The sequence below is a fragment of the Hordeum vulgare genome, chromosome 1H (genome assembly GCF_904849725.1).
Source record: "Hordeum vulgare subsp. vulgare chromosome 1H, MorexV3_pseudomolecules_assembly, whole genome shotgun sequence".
NCBI classification, from domain to species: Eukaryota; Viridiplantae; Streptophyta; class Magnoliopsida; order Poales; family Poaceae; genus Hordeum; species Hordeum vulgare.
In genome coordinates this window covers 397163785-397186496 of record NC_058518.1, presented here as the reverse complement: position 1 = coordinate 397186496, position 22712 = coordinate 397163785, and the positions used below count along the sequence as shown (strand labels likewise).

General features: G+C 40.1%; 1 protein-coding gene and 1 long non-coding RNA gene across 4 annotated transcripts; one reads left to right on the top strand and one right to left on the bottom strand.

The window, feature by feature from the left end:
- Positions 1–9451: 9451 nt before the first annotated feature.
- LOC123440182 lies at positions 9452–20115 on the bottom strand. Of its 3 annotated transcripts, none has more exons than XR_006630297.1 (3): positions 15562–20115; positions 11177–11351; positions 9452–9784 (listed from the first exon to the last, which is right to left on the bottom strand). It is a non-coding gene; the product is annotated as an uncharacterized LOC123440182 (long non-coding RNA). The 3 variants fall into 3 exon arrangements; XR_006630295.1 differs by lacking the exon at positions 9452–9784 and adding an exon at positions 9956–10558 and having other exon boundaries at positions 15562–20112; XR_006630296.1 differs by lacking the exons at positions 9452–9784; positions 15562–20115 and adding exons at positions 9956–10558; positions 12638–12725.
- Positions 13330–15562, top strand: LOC123440162 (cytokinin dehydrogenase 9). The gene is made up of 5 exons (XM_045116738.1): positions 13330–14029; positions 14118–14245; positions 14332–14592; positions 14693–14955; positions 15056–15562. Exons 1-5 carry the CDS (start codon positions 13438–13440, stop codon positions 15390–15392), a joined length of 1581 nt encoding a protein of 526 aa, XP_044972673.1. The 5' UTR covers positions 13330–13437; the 3' UTR covers positions 15393–15562.
- Positions 20116–22712: the final 2597 nt, after the last annotated feature.

The following is a 22712-nucleotide window of genomic DNA, read 5'->3' as shown; positions in this document are numbered from 1 at the left end:
GTAACAAGTAGTTGTGTGGTGAGATGATTCGTAGCAAGTAGCAAGTAACAAAAGTAACAACGGTGCAGAAAAGTGGCCCAATCCCTTTTGTAGCAAGGGACAAGCCTGGACAAAGTCTTATAGGAGGTAAAGAGCTCTCGAGGACACATGGCAATTTCTGTCAAGCTAGTTTTCATCACGTTCATATGATTTGCGTTCGCTACTTTGATAGTTTGATATGTGGGTGGACCGGCACTTGGGTACTGCCCTTACTTGGACAAGCATCCCACTTATGATTAACCCCTCTCGCAAGCATCCGCAACTACGAAAGAAGAATTAAGACAAAGTCTAACCATAACATTAAACTAGTGGATCCAAATCAGCCCCTTACGAAGCAATGCATAAACTAGGGTTTAAGCTTCTGTCACTCTAGCAACCCATCATCTACTTACTATTTCCCAATGCCTTCCTCTAGGCCCAAATAATGGTGAAGTGTTATGTAGTCGACGTTCACATAACACCACTAGAGGAAAAACAACATACAACACATCAAAATATCGAATGAATACCAAATTCACATGACTACTTATAGCATGACTTATCCCATGTCCTCAGGAACAAAAGTAACTACTCACAAAGAATAATCATAATCATGACCAGAGAGGTAATGAGTAGCATCAAAGATCTGAACATATAATCTTCCACCAAGTAATCCAACTAGCATCAACTACAAAGAGTAATTAACACTACTAGCAACCTTACAAGTACCAATCGGAGTCGCGAGACGGAGATTGGTTACAAGAGATGAACTAGGGTTTGGAGATGAGATGGTGCTGATGAAGATTTTTATGGTGATGAGTCCCCTCCGATGAGAGGAGTGTTGGTGATGACGATGGCGACGATTTCCCCCTCCGGGAGGGAGGTTTCCCCGGCAGGATCGTCCTGCCGGAGCTCTAGATTGGTTCTGCTCAAGTTCCGCCTCGTGGCGGCGGCGAATCCTCCGAAAAGCCTCCTCCTGGTTTTTTCTGGAACGAAACCCTTCTTGTAGCAAAAGGGGGGAGCCAGAGGGCCAAGTGGGAGCCCACAAGACCCCTAGGCGTGGCCAGGGGGGAGGTCGCGCCTAGCAGGCTTGTGGCCTCCTGCTGGCGCCCCTCTGGTACTTCTTCGGCCCAGTATTTTTTATAAATCCAAAAATAATCCACGTTGATTTTCACAGCTTTTGGAGTTGCGCAGAATAGGTATCTCAAACTTGCTCCTTTTTTAGGCCAGAATTCCAGCTGCCGGCATTCTCCCTCTTCATGTAAACCTTGCAAAATAAGAGAGAAAAGGCATAAGTATTGTACCGTGAAGTGTAATAACAGCCAAAAAAGCGATAAATATCAACATGAAAGCATGATGCAAAATGGACGTATCAACGTCACGGAACATATGAGATGTTCCAAGACCTGGAATTAGGATTTCTGGCTCGTGCCAATTTTGAGAGGTAAGAGACCTCCTACAAGATTATTTGCCTAAAAGATGAAGGAGAATAGCTCAATAGGTGAGCATGTGCTCAGATTGTCTGGGTACTATAATCGCTTGAATCAAGTGGGAGTTGATCTTCTAGATAAGATGGTGATAGTTCTGCAAAGTCACTGCCACCAAGCTACTGGTGCTTCGTGATGAACTATAGCATATCAGGGATGGAGAATATGATCCTTGAGCTATTCGCAATGTTTGACACCGTAAAGGTAAAAATCAAGGAGCATCAAGTGTTGATGGTTAGTAAAACCACTAGTTTCAAGAAGGGTAAGGGCAAGAAGGGAAACTTCGAGGATGACAAGCCAGTTGTCGCTCCAATGAAGAAACCCAAGGTTGAACCCAACCCGAGACTAGTGCTTCTGTTATGAGGGGAGTGATCACTAGAAGCAGAACTGCCCCAGATACTTCGCAGATAAGAAGGCTGGCAATGTCAACAAAAGTGTATTTGATATACATGTTATTGACGTGTGCCTTACTAGTGCCCGTTGTAGCTCCTCGGTATTTGATACAGTTCAGTTGCTACTATTAGTAGCTCGAAACATGAGTTGCGGAATAAATGGACACTAGCTAAGGGCGAGGTGTCAATGTGTGTCGGAAGTGTTTCCAAGGTTGATGTGATCACCATCACACACTCCATCTACCTTTGGGGTTAGTGGTAAACCTAAATAAATGTTATTTGGTGTCTCCATTGAGCATGAACATTATAATCATTTTGTTTATTGCGAGACGATTATTCATGTATGTTTGAGAACAATGAGTTATTCTGTTTACATGAATGATATCTTTCATGATCGTGCACCCAATGTGAATGGTTTATTGAATCTCGATCGTAGTGATACACACGTTCATAGTATTTATGCCAAAAGATAAAAAAATAGTAATGATAGTACCACTTACTTGTGGCACTGCCGCTTAGGTCATATTGATATAAAACACGTGAAGAAACTCCATGCTGATAGATCTTTGAACTCACTCGATTTTGAATCGTTTGAGACAAGAGAACCATGCCCGTTGATGTAAACGCATGAACAAACTCCATGCTGATGAATCTTTTGAACTCACTTGATTTTGATTTGCTTGAGACATGCAAACCATGCCACATGGGCAAGATGACTGAAGTCCTCGTTTTTCAGTAAGATGGAACAGGCAAGTAACTTGTTGAAAATAATACATATTGATTTATGTAGTGCAATGAGTGCTGAAGCACGCAGTGGATATCGTTATGTTAATATTTTTTAATTCAAGTTTAATAGCTTCCAGATACATGGTTATCATTTTCTTAAACTTGTACTACTTTACATATACTTTTTTAGTAAACATTATACACTTTTATATATATTTGGAAAAAATATATACATTTTTAACATTTTCCAAATACATGATTAAAGTTTTTGGAAACTTATATTATTTTTATGTTTCATACACATTTTAAATATTTGGAGCATTTTTTGTATAAATATTTAATATTTTATAAATACATTACTCATATTTGTTTTCATATATATGTTATGGTGTCTACCTTTTTTCATACATATTGTACATTTTTTATACATCATGAACATAGTTATTACCCATTTAACATTATAAAAATACATGATTTACAATTTTCATTTTTTTAAGTAAAATATTTTTTATAATATATGTATTTATAATATTTAAAACATATGCAAATATGAAAAATAAATCAAAAAACAAAAGCAAAATATCAAGAAAACGGCAAGAAAAAAACATTAGACGCATATGGTCCCTGTTGGCCGGGCCATTCAGGGCGGCTGCTTGTAGCGAGGCTGTTTATTTCGGTTTTCACTTGGTTTTTATTTTTATTTTATTTTTTACTTTTCTGCTTCTTATTCTCTTTCTCATTTTCTTTTCATTTTACTTTTTTCACGTTTTTCCTTTTAAAATTTAGATTCAGAAATTTCTAAAATGTTCCAAATTTCACAAAATGTCCAATTTTCTAAGTTTTGTTCACAAATATAAAAAAATGTTCAAAATTCCAAAAAATCGGAAATTCAAAATGTTTGTGTTTTCAAAAATTGATCAAGTTTACGAATTGTTCATGTTTTCTTTATTTTTGCTCAGGAGTTTTAGAAAAAAGTTACGTTTTCAAAATTTGTTTGCAAATTCAAAAAACTTTGCATTTTAGTTTTTGTTCACGAATTATAAAAAATCATGTTTGCAAATCAAAAAACTGTTTAGGAATTCCAAAAAATGTTCAAGTTTGTCACAAATTTATAAAATGTCTATGTTTTCAAATTTTGTTCTTAAAATTTTAAAAATATCTGGAATTTCAGAAATGTTCATATTTGTAATTTTTGGTCACAAATTCAGATAATGTTCCTGCTTTCCAAATTCGTTCACATCATCAAAATTTCTTCACAAAATTCAGGAACGATCTAGTTTTGAAGAAAATCATCGTAATTTTGAAAAACTCAGTTGTAGGAGGTCCACGGTTCAAGCCCTTACACGAACTATAGTTTTCAGAAATTTTTGCATATTATTGTTGAAGTTTTAGTGCTTCCGTATGTTTCTTTAAGTATCATGCTGCAAATGTAATACGTGATGTTCTCAGTCACAGTGGCTAGCGCAGCGATCCAATTTTCACAATTTTAGAATCTTTTAAAATTTTGAAACAAATTTTATATTCAAGAATAATTTTCAATTTTTGAGAACATTCACAGTTCTAGTGCATTTTAAATGTTAAACATTTTTCATATTTTCAAACATTCTTATATTTGAGAACAATTTTTGAAATCAGAGAACACTTTTTAAATTTGAACACATTTTTATATTTGAGAACATTATTTATATTTACGAATTGTTTTCCTATTCATGAACATCTGTTTTTTATTTTTGAAACAGTTTTCCATTCGTGAATATTTTCCATACTATGAGGACATTTTTAGATTTTGAGAGTTTCTAAATCCAAGAATATTTTAAAAATCGGTGAACATTTTTTAAATCCAAGCACATTTTACATGACTAAGAACAAGTTTTAACTTCTTGAACATTTCTTCAGTTTTGGTATTCGGGAACATTTCTTCAAATCCAAACAGTTTTGTATTCGGGAACTTTCAAAAATTTGAAAATATTTTTGCAGAGTATATTAATTTCATTTATTGTAATAGAATATATTATTTTAAATTTGTCGAAACTTGTTCAATCGGTTTCTTGGAAGAAACCCGCGTGAAGAACCTGAAGTAAACTGGACATAGTAAGATAAAAGTCACTGGAAAAGGTAGCCATTCATAAAAAATATAGTGACAAAAACAGCAGCACGAAACATCAACAAGAACCAGCTCGTGAACTGGAAACTGCAGCTAAGAAGAACGAAACAGTGAAAAGCGGGAAACGTTATTGGACCAAAACACCTACGAAGCCCGCCAATTGGCGCTCTGTGCGAAACGTGGTATAGGAGCTCCCCTGCACTACGTCTCGGTATAAGCGAGCGCATATGCGAGGTGTCTTTTTGTTGTTGTTTTTGAGGTTACGCAAGATGGTTTTGGGAGGAGAATGGGGAAAGAAAGAATGAATACTAATTCCCACTTATACAATAGTTAACTAATATCTTCATTCGTACATCACTATATTTTATTTTTGCTTTGAACCTATTAGCAATTACTCCCGTTGTTCGTAAATACTATAAGTCTTTTCAGAAATTCCACTAAGGACTACATACGGACATACTTTAAAGTATAGATTTACTCATTTTGTGTCGTTTGTAGTCCGTAATGGAATCTCTAAAAAGACTTGTATTTAGAAACGGAGAGAATATATGACTCATTTCCTTTCACCAAAATCACTCCATTATACTATGAGGTGCATGCACGTGTATACACATCAAATGTCTAGTTAGGTGAATTACAAAGCTATTCACTTCATATATGTACAAAAGTATAAGGTACCATAATGAACTAGACTTTTAGGCTATATTTACTATGTTCAGATGGGGCTCCCTACCATGAAGATATATTTCGTTTAGCTGCTATCACTTCTATGTTCTTGAACGCTACAAGCTAGAGCGCAAGCTTTGGTTGCTCTCATGGCAAGTACACGGTTTCCATATGCTATCGAGAAACATCGAAGTTTTTGTCCATGACATTGCCTCGGAAGGTTCCGAGTGCTCGCCAAAGATGTCATTGTGTTTGAAGAATATCACATATGCCTTGACCAGTGTCGAGGCAATACAATTCCACTTACAGACTTAGCACATGCATCGACAAAGTTCTTCAAGAAACACATGTTATTTGTATGCTCACACTAAAAATAACCGTTATTGATGGGGTGTGCACTCTTCAACTTCCCAACAATATATTAAAGCAGTTGGACTTTTGAGAAGAAAGAAGAAGACCTTCTGCACGGGGAGGGAGGTGGGGGGGGGGGGGGGGTTATAAATATGTAAGACTATATACAGGTGATCAATTACTTTTGATGTTGTCCCTTCTTGTTGGTGCAAGCTCCTGCAATGCTCCATAATTCTCAGTGTAACGCCAAATTAGTTTTGAATTGTGAGTTAACACATAGTTGTACTAATGGAGGAGGAATAGTTGCCACTTTAACTATTTCATTAAGATTATAAAAGGATAGGAACAAGAGGCAATAGTTCTTCGCCCGTGCAACCCATGCATCACAACCTACAATAACAGCATCAACAACCTGAACGAACAATAACAACACAAACTAACATATGGGATAGAGGCACCACCTATATGAAGTGTGTGAGGCCTTCGTCATCAAACTCCATAACAGTGTAGTGTGTGTCGTTGCCTTCACCAAAGGTCGCCTCCAGCATGACGATCGGCTTTTACCATCGACAAAGGCCTACTGTACTGTTGGCTGGTCGGGCTCCAGAATAGTGTCAACGTAATCATTATTGGTAAGTTGTTCACTCTTCAAGTTTCTCACAAGATAATTAGTTGGGCATCTAAGAAAAAGAAAATAGCTTCTTTGGTCCCAAGGAGGGGACATCCCCTCCCCTAAATTTTCAAATTGTATAATATTAAATATAAGTGACCGAGTTTGAAAATAATTTTTCTAAATAACTAATTTCGTGCATCTATTGATATTGGTCCCTTCTTGATGGTGCAAGCTCCAGCACTACTTCTTGTTTACGTATAACTAAAAAATAACTATCTATGTGGTATAATTGTCGTCAACTACATCTGGTTGTTGGTAACTAATATGTGGTATAATTGTCGTCAACTACATCTGGTTGTTGGTAACTAATCCCCTAGGGGATTCGGTCCACCTAGGATCAAGTGACCCTCACACTCCCAGCTTCACGCAATCCTCACTAATCTCTTGCCTATAATTCATATATTTCGTTTCTTTTAACAACAATAACAAGAAATTATCACATCACAACCACTTCTAAGCCATTCAGTTCTTCCTTCCCGTGAACTAACCATTGGCCGACAAGCACACTAGATCATTGTACTACTTCCATGAGAAGTATTGAGCTCAATATTACTGAACCACGTGCGTAAAGGAAGTGTTTACCAACCACATAAGTACACTTGTCACTTAACGTAACTATCCTTGGCCTAAGACTCTTGCAACATAAAAGACCATCCTCGGGTAGCCAACCATTAATACATGCTCCCTGGTTCTATTTCCTAGGAGCTGCATCTCATAGAGGCAATCAACCATCTATTATTGATTGTTCAAAATACATAGACAAGATCATGGTCCGCAAAACCACTCGATAAATGATCAATAGGTAGCATAACATGCCTAAGTTGTCTTGTTTCTAGACTCGAACGCCATTTGTCCGAATATGGATCATCTCATTAGCCATAAGTCGACACGTTATAAGTGAGTATGATAAGAGATCCGAAAGGTGGTGAAATAGACAATGAAACTCGCGTTGAAAATAGCATTATCCAGCGGAAAACATTGCGAGATCCGCGAATCTTTGATCCCATTACTTGCCACAACAATTGAACTAGCTAGAAAAAGTCATTCTTGCTCCTTAGAGGACGGACACCTTACGTGTCGACATTATGAGTGTGTGCGCACTAGCCTACACATGTCCAACTACCAAACCGACCAAAGCCTACTACTGACCAAAGCCAGATCTTTCACCAAATAGAGTTCGCGTAGGACTAGAGTGGTGCCTAGCCAAGCAAACTTTGTCTGCGTAAGCCATCTCAAGCATATTTTGGTACATGTGCTAGCCAACCCAATTATCAACCAGCAGTCATCATCCCATTGGTTTCCGCGACCTACATGCCCATTGCCAACCTGCCATCCCCGAATCCATTTAACACTGCAAGGATGTTAATATGAGGCCACACTAGGACTCGATTTGAATCAAGCGAAAGCTAGGTCGGTAAATTCAAAAAGGCTAAAAAATATACAAGGAAAGAGAACTTTCTTGCCGAGAGCACGGCGACCTAAGGGTGTCCTCTTCTTCCTTTTAGCGTTCTGTTTCCGGTCGAGTGAATGCAAGTTCGGTTGAAGATTGAGAGCAAACACCATGACTAACCAAGTATGAGCCGTACTTACACGCCAGCGTACATGAAAGCAAGGTTGGTCTTTTTATAGGAAATGGAAATGCGGTTTGCTAGTGACTTTTGTTGTTTTAGATCATTTAATCTGCCAAAGATATCACGTCCATATGCCCAAGATAGCATATGATAGTACAAACGCACATCGTTACATAATACTCCCTCTGTTTTCAAATATAAAATGTTCTACATACTATAGTATAAACTACATACGGACTAAAATGAGTGAACAAATACACTAAAATGCATTTCCATAAATTGAAATCAGGAAAGAAAAATAGAGCGTACATCTTATAATAACGTCAAATCATTAGGCATAGCCAAATGACACATTTTTTAACCTAAAGATAACATAAAGAAAACTATCACAGATTAAAAAAAGCACAAGGGTGCCAAGCATGAATCTAAACAATTGAAAATGATAAGAAAAAAATAATACTCCCTCCGTTTCAAAATACTTTGTGGTTTACCACGAAAAGTATTTGGAAGGAGTGCGTTACTGGAATGTCATGACTTTTAAATCCCACGCGAACAAAATCTACATGAATTGCCATGTTAGATTTCTGCGTTGCAAAGCAGCAGATACAGCTAGCTTTTAAATTTGCTTGCTGATGGCTGCTATGCCAGGGCAAAGTTGGACAAAGTGGTGTGACCGTACATGCTCACTCTGAAAGCATCTATCAAATGAGCCCATAGAGTTATGGGTTATGCCCAGGAGTCGACACGGCAGCACCAAACGTGCCAAAGTCAGATTTTTATTTCAAGCGCTGCACGTGAACCGTGGGCCCATCGATGTCCACTTACCTGCAATTCTAAGGCCGGGCCGGGCGACAAATCACTCCCAGGCCTCCGCCTTGCTCGCCTTTTCGCCATCACTCGCTTTCTATAGGGCCATGTTGCGGCCAAAATGTCCCTGACACGAGTAATGTATATTTTTTTACCAACTATACATACAGTTTGGACGGGCAGAAATAACATTTCACTATCGATGAAGAATCTCGGATGATTTTCTGGCACCAGCTTTCAAACGCAGACACTTTGGAGCCAGCGTAGTTTTGAAGCTAGAACTGGAGAAGCTAGATACACCCTCCATTCCTAAATACAAATCTTTCTTAAAATTTCAATAAAAACTACATACAAATGTATATAGATGTATTTTAAAGTGTAGATTCAATCATTTTGCTTCGTATGTAGTCATACTTAAATCTGTAAAATAACATTCATTTAGGAACGGAGGGAGTAGTATCTAGCTCCAACTTGTCTTTTTATTACTCCTTCCGTTCTAAAATACCTGTCATGGTTTCAGTTCAAACGGAGGGAGTACTTTGGTATATTAGCATAATTTTCTTTTAGAAAAAGAATATTAGCGTAAAATTTGGATTAAAAAACTTTTTTTTCTAAAACTAAAACTATGATGATCATATGAAATATCACCTCTACTATTTTTTTCAGAAAAAACTCCGTACAAATAGGAAGATAAGTCAGACTAGCTTTTGGCTAAACATTTTTTTATTAAATAATGTCCAATTAAAACAGTTTACCCATACCAGGAGATCCTGAGAACTCTCCTGTAGTTGAACTAGCTAGTGAAGCAAGGACTTTGCTGAAAGTCCCACATTTTGAATTTTGAATAAAATCCCTAGTTATCCCTAAAAAAACTAGTGAAGCAAGGGTTGCAGCGCATAGCCAGGTTGACTCCTCGCCCGCTTCCAATTAAAGGTGGGTGGTTTTTCTCCTCTTCAGCCTTGTTCCTTTTTGTTATACTCCCTCCGTTCCTAAATATAAGTCTTTTAAGAGATTACACTACGAGTCTACATACGAAGCAAAATGAATGAATCTACACTTTAAAATATGTCTATATACATCCTTATGTAGTCTATTAGTGGAATCTTTAGAAAGACTTATATTTAGGAACGGAGGGAGTATTTAATAAATTACCTTCTTCATGGCAAACAATTACTCAAAAATGGTAAAAATTAGCTACCCGATGTCATGATTCGAACGAGCAGTGAGAGTTGAAAAACAATATATGAGATACTCAATTATAAATCTTCACTCTTGTTTCTGCCAGAGCCCTGCAGCCCATCGGTAGAAGTTGAAGCAAGGGCCCTGTTTGGCTAGGTTCCGGTTCCACCGTTTGTGCTATAGATATGTTGTCATGAGAATTTTCCAATTTAGGGCTTCTGAAAGTGGTGAAATTTTCCCTGGCCAACTCCTGTTTTCCTTGTGAGTTCTTGGAGCTGTAGGTGTTCGGCCAGTTCGCACTATCATCATTCACCAGCCTACCTTACACACTATTCCCTCGTTAAAATGATCCCAAGTAAAAGGAAGCTGTGTAGATGTTTCTGGTGACAGCAGCATGAACGGCTGACAGAGAACTGGGCCTGGGACGTCCAAGGTTGCATTCCATACCAAAAGTAGAGCCAACAACCTGCCCAATTTCCACCCACTGATTTCGGCAGTGGGCGGCCCCATCCACTGATCTGGCGATGTGTGGGGGACCCCTGCTGTGATCAGGCGCCGAGCCTACTGGTAATCGACAGCGTGGACTGAAACAGCAAAGGAACAACTGAAAGGATGCAGATCAAAAGAGGCATGCAGATGCAGATCGATGTCACCTTTGTGAATTGCATGTCATGGATCAGGGAATCTAATCTCCATTCTGGACTAAGCCTACCATGTGGGGGTAGTGGCACCTTCTTTATCAAGATGAGCACGTTTCTATTTAGCCTCTATATTGGTTCAGAGATAAAACAGTCTCTCTACAAAGCTTACAAGAAACAAATGACTGCGCTGACTAATAGGCTAAGAAAGGTTGTGAGGTGTTTCTTGGGTTAGTACATATAAATTCAGCTACCATCTTACATGCATATTGTTGACAAGTCAAGACCCCATATATCGTAAAGCAACTGTAATACTTCTTTTCAGATGAACAGAGAGCTCCGGCGTTGATATATTTTACTCCCTTCGTTCCTAAATATAAGTCTTTAAAGAGGTTTCATTAGTGAACTACATACGGATGTATATAGACATACTTTAGAGTATAGATTCACTCATTTTGCTCCGTATGTAAACTCATAGTGAAATATCTTAAAAGACTTATATTTAGGAACGGAGGGAGTATAAAAAGAACGTTTATGGATATTCTTCCACCATTGGAATTTTACCTTTCGCTTTCTTGGAAAAGATTTATGCTCCCCCGGAGGGATAGTTGACACCTCAAGACCAATATATCGTAAATCAGCTCTAATACTTCTTTTCAGATGAACAGGGCTCAGGTGTTGATAAGTCATTCTTGGATAGTGATATTAGGTATTATCAATGGTGGCATCAGCCACATCCCTGCAGCCAAAGATAAGATTAAGATACCACTTTTGCCATGAATTATGTAGAGTATATAGTCAGAAAGAATATATAGAATTGTCCCTAGTACCTAACACGTGACAATTGACCATTGTTCTTTCAGCTTATTGCATAACTCCAGATTGTAATACCATATGATCCCCCAAATCTCGAGTGGTGAGAAATTTTTCACATTCCAAAATTTTAGAACATGCAATGAGTGATAGTGAAAGTGGAATCTGGCCGGTTTAATAGGTCCAGTATAAGATTGGTATTACGGGTTTCAGAATTCAACACCTTAGTCTATTGGATGTAACCTTCCATATATGTATTGATATACCAATACATACACTGATGGTACCACGTCAAAAATACACATGGATACATAGAGAGAGAAAGACAATGTATTGCTTCTCGTATTCAAGGAGACCATACTGCACACAGTTTTCCTTATACTGCCATATGCTTCCTCGGGGAAGGGGCCTTAGTACCAGAATACGTTGCTTGGTGACTACCTTTTCTTCGTATTTTAGAAAGAGCTACCTATTTTGATTAGATATGTTAATATAGGATTATTTATGGTTGGTTCTATTTGAAGGTATGTTAATATGAGTGAATTATCTATGGTTGTGTATTTGGATTCTCTAATCACTGTTGGTGTCTTCTAGAACATGTGATCAGTGAGATGTGAATCAAATCATCCAGCTGACAATATCTTTTGTGTCTAGTAAAAGTAAATGCTTATTTTACTGGTCCCCTCACCTCCACTTTGATTTACACGGTGTAGTCAGTTATTGATTCCCCTTTTCATGGAGTTCCCAGTTATCCCGAGGATTGTCGTGTATGATACAAAAGAAGTTCTCTAATCACCATAGATGTAAAGCACAGAAAAGACAGAACATTCAGTTTGTTTCATACATAATTTCACGTTGCCTTCTGATAGATATCACCAGATACGGGAAACAACAAGGGCCTAAGGAATTCTGGCATTTTAGAGAAGGTACTGTAAGAACGTAGATTTATATTCTGAAGAACCTTCAGATAATCCAATGGGAAACATGCAAGACTATTGCATCACTAGCTCAGGTGGCAAGCAATGCCATGTGGGCAAAGGGATTCTAGAATATCAAGCTAAAGTTCCTGACCACTAAAAAATGGAAAAATGCCTAGGTGATCCATGTCCATACGATTTTGCAGCCACAAAATATAAAATTCCAGAACTCAAAATGTTGAAAAGGATATTTCTATCAGCATGTCTACAAATGGCCAGACAGAAGGATTCTTACCGATATACATGTCTGCGAAAATAGATGTGCATGAAGTCAGTAAACATTCCCCCCAGGATCTGAAAAAACATCTGGGAATAAGCATTACCAGATATGCTCAACAGGATGTTTGTCAATCACAAATCCGAAAGCACAGAGATAACACCTTGGCTTGTCCAACATCAATTGAATTTGAGGGATCAAGTGGGCCTGCTTGATAGCAATCAGGTTTGCCACTTGAATCAATTTGTTACTACCACGTGATTTGATCAGAAGTTCAATCCTGCTGAGATCCGCATCAGATACACAAGTTAAATATTTGTGCCCGTAAACTGCTTCTGTTTCATCTGTCATGTCATTTTCTCCTTCTCTCTAGCAAGGTACAGTGAATGATATGTTTAGTGATAGACAGAGCATAATGAATGAATGCATCTGTTTGCCCCTCCTCCATACACTTCCTGACAGATGTCGCAGGATGCTTACAACATAAGCCAGAAAGAATGAATACCAGACTCTAGAATGGAACCATTCCACCACTGCAACATAATCTTTGATCCAAATTTTCCTAGCAGCCTGTCCTCACACAGTCACACAGGTTCCAGTCTACCAAACAGTGCGCTAGACTTGTTTGACCACGCCACTACCTCTGCACCAGTCCATATTCATACCCTTCAAGTTCTCCTTTAAATCCCCTGCTCTCCCTCCATCTCCACTCCCATCCCTCTGCTCTTGCAGTGAACCACTACCCTGCTACACGCCTTTCATCTTTCTCCTGAAAACCTCACCACTAAACTTATTTATTCTTGACCTACAGAAGAGCCATGAGGCAATTACTCCTGCAATACCTGAAGCTGTTCCTGTTGCTAGGCCTTGGCGCAGTCACAGCTGAGCATGTGCTTAAACATGATGTGCTTGCATCCCTGGGGACGCTCCCCCTTGACGGGCATTTCAGCTTCCACGACTTGTCTGCAGCTGCAATGGACTTCGGCAACCTCTCTAGCTTCCCGCCAGTCGCTGTGCTTCACCCAGGTTCAGTGGCTGACATTGCCACAACCGTGAGGCATGTGTTCTTGATGGGTGAGCACTCCGCGCTCACAGTGGCAGCTCGTGGGCATGGACACTCGCTATATGGGCAGTCCCAGGCTGCTGGAGGGATTGTCATCAGAATGGAATCCCTTCGGAGTGTCAAAATGCAGGTGCATCCTGGTGCATCACCCTATGTGGATGCCTCAGGAGGCGAACTCTGGATAAATGTCTTGAATAAGACGTTGAAGTATGGTTTGGCGCCGAAGTCATGGACAGACTACCTCCACCTTACGGTTGGGGGCACGTTGTCAAATGCGGGCGTCAGCGGGCAGACATTCCGGCATGGTCCACAGATCAGCAATGTGAACGAATTGGAGATTGTGACTGGTATGAACTGGCCTTTATATTAAGTTGATTTGAATAACTCGAAGAGTAAAGAATGTAGCTAACTTTGTACCATGATTTTCAAATGCAGGAAGAGGTGATATTGTCACTTGCTCACCAGAACAGAACTCTGATCTCTTCCGTGCTGCTCTTGGTGGTCTGGGTCAGTTTGGCATCATTACTCGGGCCAGGATCGCACTTGAGCCTGCTCCACAAATGGTAAATCGCGAGAACTCATCTGTGACAACCCCATGCTAGTACATCTTAGTAAGCATATGCTCATGAGTTCATTGGATGTACAATAGGTGAGGTGGATAAGAGTTCTCTACTTAGATTTCATGAGCTTCACCGAGGATCAGGAGATGCTTATTTCAGCAGAGAAGACCTTCGACTACATTGAAGGTTTCGTTATCATAAACAGAACAGGCATCCTAAACAACTGGAGGTCATCGTTCAATCCACAGGACCCAGAGCGGGCTAGCCGGTTCGAAACAGACAGAAAAGTGCTCTTCTGCCTCGAGATGACAAAGAACTTCAACCCTGAAGAAGCTGACATCATGGAACAGGTAAGCCGACGATTAATCCTTGTGTTACTAAAGATGTTTATGTATGAAGTGCTATCAGGTGGCCTGAGTGGTTGAATTCCATATGTATATGTGTTTACAGGAGGTCCATGCACTACTATCTCAACTTAGATACACACCAGCCTCCTTATTCCACACGGACGTCACTTACATTGAGTTCTTGGATAGGGTGCACTCCTCTGAGATGAAGCTGAGAGCTAAGGGCTTGTGGGAAGTCCCACACCCATGGCTTAATCTCATCATACCAAGAAGCACTATCCATACATTTGCAGAGCAGGTCTTTGGGAAAATCCTCGAAGATAACAACAATGGTCCCATATTGCTCTACCCAGTGAAGAAGTCCAGGTAAGTTAGCTAATGTCCCGTAATAACAAATCCCATTCAGAAACTATTATACATCACGCCATAGTGTTGCCAAGTGAATGATTCATCTTGTTTCATGCAGATGGGACAACCGAACGTCAGTGGTCATACCAGATGAGGAAGTTTTCTACCTGGTGGGATTCCTATCCTCGGCGATAGGCCCCCACAGCATCGAACATACATTGAACCTGAACAACCAGATAATAGAGTTCTCTAACAAAGCAAGTATTGGGGTGAAGCAATATCTTCCAAACTACACCACAGAACCCGAGTGGAAGGCCCACTATGGGGCTAGGTGGGACGCATTTCAACAGAGGAAAAACACCTATGACCCCCTGGCAATCCTAGCTCCAGGACAGAAAATATTTCAAAAGAAACCAGCATCACTACCCTTGTCCTCGTTACAGTACCTACTGTAAAAAATATATATGTGGAGCAATATGTCTATGTTAGTATGGAACTATAGTCGCTTTGCAAAAGATAACGAACTGCAGCGTGAAGAACACTGTACAGAGTAGTGACTATTAGTAGTGGTGATGCTCAAAATACTTTTAGCACTGAGATCAATGAAGATCAGCAATGACATACCTTCGAGTTGTGTCTGATCCCTTTTTGAAGCAATCATTTGAGAATTATATCGGTCCATGAAACAGCTGTTGTTACAGCACAAAGATAAAGCCGTGCAATGATGAACTGAACCACTAACCAGTGGAACTCATGCTGAATACTGTATTAATTGATGATGGGTAGAGAAAGGTGGCTCTCAGGAAGACCGGTGATTAACAAATAAAGGTATCTGACATGTGAAAGGTACCTGTATAGCTGCAGAAAATGAACTGAGTTCTACACAGGAAAAAATACCATGCATGTGTGCAGGAGGCCACAAAAATAAGAATATGTTTAGATAATATGAATCTTGCCGAAACTCCTCATAAGTTGTGAAGGTGAATGACGTGTAATATATACCGATATGAGCGAAATAATGTCAATATTTGTAAGATGCATATGAAATAAAGGCTGCATCATACTAGAGTAGATTGAGCTATTATTAAATCATTATCATTGTAATCACTTTCCCCTTTCCACCATGAATATGATACTGTTTAGCTTATGATTGTCTGTTAAAAGCTTGAGGGACCGAGTCACGGTCAAGTAGTGTAAGAGTTCACTATATAATTGTGTCAAGTTATACACATCAGTCTTAACAAAGGGGCGCTAAACATCCATGTGAGTGGAAAAGGGATAGGCTACAATTAAGCAAAACTTAAATCATTCACATCAGCATATATATACGTCAATAACAGCTACAGAACATACAAGTGTATCACTATAAGCATATGCAAACACTAATGGATGCAGGGAGCAATCCGCTATTTAGAGACACATCCGATCAAGGACGGAGAGCAGCAGAAGACAGAAAGAAATTACACATGTACAGTACAGGTTGGTCACAAAGATTCGAATTCTAAGCATTATTTAATCTTTGGAGGGAAAGGACTACTTTTTACTGTGAAAAGTGATGGGAGACAGCACGATAAGTACATGAGCAAAGTAGAAAGAATATCTCTACCTATTAGTGGATGTCACTCCATAGCAAGTGCAACACATGAAGTTTTCAAGATATAAATGTAACCTGGAAAACAAAAGATATCGAAATTTGGAAATCGAAGGGCATCGCTGGTCATAGCAAATTTGCTACCGATCCAGTTTTTGTAAAATCTACTACTTGTCTGGATTAATTGCATGTGTTAGTATAATAAAAAAATCATGCATGGTTAACAGACATACTCTAAGTGGAACTTCCATCTGCATTAGCATATCACATCTGGATTAATTGATGGTGGCTCAGTGATCATCCAAATCATATAAAATGTTCCACCTAAAAACACTTCCATCTGCATTAGCATATCACACTTGCAATCTATAGCACACACCTATGGAACGGAGCATGATCAAGAGAGAAATTAGTATGTCAAATCACCTTACCTCCCCACAAAAAAATTATCTTACCAAAGATACTTCAAATTTTATGCTTGGATTTATCATGAACAGTATCGAAGCACAAAGCAGTATGTATGCCAACACCCAGTGCAAAAACAAATCCATGACATTTCACTTGATAAGGTTTTTCAATCAAAGATAAATAAATAGGATTAGCACATTGCTGTTCTTGCAATTATTATATTCTCTGTATGGAGTCTTTCCTTCAGCAAGGTATATGCGCTTACCAGCAGAGGTGCATCAAGTATGTAATCTTAGGTATGTCTTAAATCCCAACCGAGTGCCAAGTTCACAAAGATTCCACACCTTGCAGATAGAAACTAAACATAGGAGGAAAAGTAACATTTCATATATGTCTGATATACTCTAATAAATCATTAAGAAAATACTAGTAATTCCAGAACATGTCATCAGTTGGGCAAAAAGGCAGTTTGCACAAGAAACCAGAAGTTGATTGAATACCAAAAAAGTTGCCCGGGGCCAGAACTACTATTGGTGATTGACCTTGTCTCAACTATTAGTCAATGGAATGTCTAATCCAGCCTATCCATTCAATCAGAGTACTATCGTCAGGCATGCTGACGGGAAACATCATGAAAAGTTCTGAAATGTGCTTGATTTTGAGGTTATCTACAGACACAACCACAAAAAAGTAGTTCGCCGTGTCAGTGCTTTGCATTATTTGGTCTCAGAACTCCAGACAACTGATAATTGTGTGCACTTAGAATATTGAAAAATCAAATTTGAACTCATGCACCAGCATTACTCAGTCCTTGTAACATCATGGTTGTGTCCTTCTGGAACTGCCAGTTTTTAATAGTTGCCCAAAAGATGAAACATGGCAAACTGCAAAATTTACTGAAGTGGTGATGATCAAATCCTAAGTTATACCAGTCAAGTAAGATCAGGTTTGGTAAACGTCACCACTTGGGAATTATGAGAGACTATTTTGCTAAGAAACTTATGTGCTCTTTGTTTATGCTTGCACCATATGAGTAAACATAAACAGAATTTACTGTAACATGAGTACTGATTAACTTGTTGAACTGAAGAATACTAATTAACTTATTCATTTTTTTAAAGGAGCAATTACCCATGATTTATATATCTATACTAATATAAAGGTACTCCCTCCATATCTTTTTACTCCGCATATAAGATTTGTCTGAAGTCAAACTACACAAAGTTTACCAAATTTATATCAAAAAATATCAACATCTACAATACTAAAGTTATACAGGGCAGCCCAGTGCACGCAGCTCCCGCCTGCGAAGGGTCCGGCCACTTTGGATCTTCTGTATGCAGACTTTCCGTACATTTCTGCAAGAGGTTGTTTTCAGGACTCGAACCCGTGACCTCATGATCACAAGGCAAGAACTTTACCGCTGCGCCAAGGCTCCCCTTCCTACAATACTAAATTAATATATTATGAAAATTAATTTCATGATGCATCTAATGATATTGATTCGTATTGTGAATGTTGGTAATTTTTCCTATAAAGTTGATCCAACTTTACGAAGTTTGACTTCAGACAAATTTCATATGCAGACTAAAAAGAAACGGAGGGTGTACGAGTTTGTGGAATCCAATTGATCCGAACCTTCCAACTAATTCTTACCAAGAGCTCAAGAATTAAGTTAGATCCTGTAGATTATTAATGGCAGTTAATCCATATATCTCCTTTACCCCCGCTGCCCCTGGCCTTGCCCTCGCTCCAGCAGCCTCACGTCACCCCCACTCTCATCAGCCTTACATACAAATGCGGGTAAGATGGACACTATTGTTTCTGGTGCAAATTCCGGATTCAGTGCAGGCAAGACCGACATTGAGTATTGCCTATATGTATAGATGTCATTTTTCTTGAACTGTAGATGTCTGATGATGTATATCACCTATATTTTGGGATTTATGGATTTGTATCAGATCATATAGTCCTTCCAACATGATTGCATATTCCGCAAATTGCAAGAAACATACATTGTGTGGAAGGTTACTGGTACGTCATATATGTGATTATATTGGGCAATCGACATTTGATATTGATAAGGTATTGTGTCAAAGTAAAGGGACAAGAACAGAACAAGACAGGGTGATTTTGGTTACTGACATAATGTAATCATAATTAAAAAGTATATCTTGAATTAACATATGTCGCCTTTACGAATACAAGACTTGAATATGGTAACAGGTTTAACTCTTGCTAACTGAATATAACCAAAGGCACACTAAAATAAGCAGTACTGTTCTTGACTCTTGAATATAGACAGACAGGAGTTCTGAATGATGAACTAGTAACTGGCACAAAATCATATGGTAATTGATTGAACTCTTTGCTCACCGAAACAAAAACAGGGACAGGCTATAAATACAAAGTAGAGTGCCCTTTTAGTAAAATCAGGCATGGGTTCTGAATAATTAACTGACAAATACATGAAATACCAGTTACACTTGAATTTGTGGAGTAAATCAGCTTGATTGATAATACTAACTAAATGATGAGTACATAGCCGTTGATGACTATAGAGAACGGAACCTTCTCATGTCCAAAAGTAGAGCAATAAAAGGTACTCCCTCCGTCCCAAATTACTTGTCGCAGAGATGGATAAAAATGGATGTATCTAGCTCTAAAATACGTCTAGATACACCCATTTCTGTGACAAGTAATTCCGGATGGAGGGAGTATATGATACCATCGATGTAGATTATGTTGGCCCAGGCCTGTCCTCGACGTTGCAATCCTCCGAGTACTTTCCGGAGAGATGCACGTACGAACTTGCTGCCTGATGTGTTGTAACCGGCCGATACTTTTGGCCGAACACACGTAAGTACAACACAACCAAGCAGGCACTCACGCAGGTGGATGGATACTAGCTACGGCAGCTAGCTAGCTTGAACGAGTCGTCGGCTAGTCAACACACGAGAGAATACGAGGCGACTTGATGGCCAATAGGTGCGTGTCGCACCTATGATTTTATTACTTTGCGATCTAATCGATCTAATACTATATTACAGGGGTACTTGTACGTATATATAGTAGCTAACCAAGACAACTACTAATCCTATACCTACACGGTGACGGTTCCAAGTCCAAGCCGGACTAGAACTCGTGATTAATTCCAACAATCACCCCCCTAAACACGATGTCCTCACTTCAGAGCTTGGACGCCGATCCTTCTCCGCATCTCTGTAAACTTCTGTCGTCCTAAAGACTTGGTCAGGATATCTGCAAGCTGGTCGTCAGTGCAAATGTAGTTGACGTCAATCTTGCTTTCTTCCACGCACTCCCGTAGGTACCGATACCTCGTATCGATGTCTGTGCGTCTATCATGACGCACTGGATTCTTCCACAGAGAGATTGTAGACTTGTCGTCAACGTTGTGCACCACTCGTTCCTTACCTGTGAGGTCACCGAGTAGCCTTCCTAGACACACACCTTGAAACACCGCGGTTGCAGCTGCAATATACTCTTCTTCACGTGAGGATAATGCGGCCACTTTCAACTTTTGTAATAGCCAACTCACTATATTTCCTCCCAAGAAATATACCACGTCCGAGGTACTTATACGGTCGTCCACATCTCCTGACATGTCGCTATCACTGTAGCCCAATAGCTCCAGCATCTCCTTCTTCTTCTCTCTCAAATAGACACAACCGAAGTTTGTTGTCCCTTTGATGTACCTGAGTATATTTTCCACAGCTGTCCAGTATTTCGTCGTGGGTGCTTCCATGAAGTGACTCACTATGTCAACGGAATAGGCCAAGTCTGGTCTTGTATTCGTGAGATACCTCAACTTTCGGACCACACTTCTATACTCCGTTGCATCAACCACGGGTGCTTCACTTTTCTTGCTTAGTATAAGACGAGGCTTCATTGGAACATAACTTGGGTTGCAATCTTCCATGCTACTGCTTTCAAGTATCTTCTTTGTATATGCCTGCTGGCATAGTGTGATCTCGTCCGACTTTTGTTGTACCTCGATCCCAAGGTAGTAACACAAGAGCCCTAGATCAGTCATCTTGAATAGCTCCTTCATTTGTAGCTTGAAGTTTGCAATCACCTCTTCGTCAGTTCCAGTTATAGATCATCCACGTAGATGCCCACTAAGAGACGATCCTTTCCATTACCTCGCTTATACATCGTATGCTCGAGTGGACTCTTCTCAAAACCTAGAGAAATCAATGTACTGTCAAGCTTGATGCTCCATGCCTGATAAGCTTGTCGTAGCTCGTACAATGCCTTGTGTAGCTTCAATACCTTATGTTGCTCTCCTTCTTTGATATATCCCGGTGGTTGCTTCACATACAATTCTTCTTCTAACTCCCCAGCCAAAAACGTGAAGTTCACATCCATGTGATGTATCGTCCAACATTCTTGAGCCGCGAGAGCAATAAGTAGTCTCACCGAGTCCATCCTTGCAACCGGAGAAAACACTTCTTTGATTTCCACACCTTCTCTTGCACGTTTGCTTTAGCCACGAGCCTTGCTTTATGCTTCACCAAGTTTCCTTTGGCATCCTTCTTGACTTTGTACACCCACTTGAGCTCTATGGCACTATGTCCGTTGGGAAGATCCACGAGCTCACATACTTTGTTGTCTCGGATCGACCTCAACTCTTCATCCATAGCATGACGCCAACACTCTTCCATAATTGCTTCTTCAAAATTTTCCGGTTCCTCGATGTGCAAGCATCGTTGCCCTTTACTTTTCATCTTCACCGAATTTATTTGAAGCGCTTCCTCTGGATAGAGATTAAATACGCGTCGTTCATGTGCTATTGGAGAAGCCACATATTCTTTTAAACTTGCCAAAGTTCTAATTTCTGGCGTTTCAAGACTTTCAGAGAACACACTTGCCCCTCCTCCAACGCTGCTTTCTAGGCTGAGTGCCCCTTGCAAAATTTCTAGGATTTGCTTCCCTTCTAGCCCTAGCCCTGGAGCTGCTGTATACAGCTCGTATTGGCCAACACCATCTGGCTTCTCCACTGTGCAGCACAAGCTAGTGAGCAAATCAGCCGCTTTCGTGCCTGCACAACTTGGGTTGCTCCCACCTCTGTTCGATGCTCGACCAATAGCCGCATCAACTTGCTCGTTCGGCACAACGTCGGCTCCATGCGCTCGGGCATGCTGTCCACATGGGCTCTCCTCGTCCGGTCGATCTTCTAATGCAATAGATGCGTCCGTGCTCAGGATGTCCGCACAACACAAAGTTGCATTTTCCAACATCACGTATGTGCCAAGTTCGTGTGGGCTAAGTGAAGGTCGCCGCACTTCATGTTCTTCTGTCGCGACGACTCCATCACATCCCACCCCGTGTTCTTCCGGCGACACAACTTCCAGCGTGATCACACTGCCACACCTTATGTTATGGTATTCTGGCGTCATAACGTCACCTGTTTCTAGCGTGACCACACCATCACGCCCCGTGTCATGGTCTTCAGGCGCCATGTCTTCGCCTTCTTGCGTGACCACACCATCACGTCTTGTGTCATGGACTTCTGGTGCCACGACTTCGCCTGGGTGTACTGATGTGGGTGCACTCACCGGACTCATGTCCAGATCATGATCATCTGGATCATCTTCGTCCACTAGTTCGCACATCAGAATCATATCCCCGTCGTCTCCTTCCTTAGCCATGAGCGCCTGTTGCTTCGGTGCTTCCTCGCAGTCAGCCTTGAAGTGACCGAGGAGGCCACACTTATGACATCTTACTTTTCTGATGTCAAACTTCCTCCTCGGTG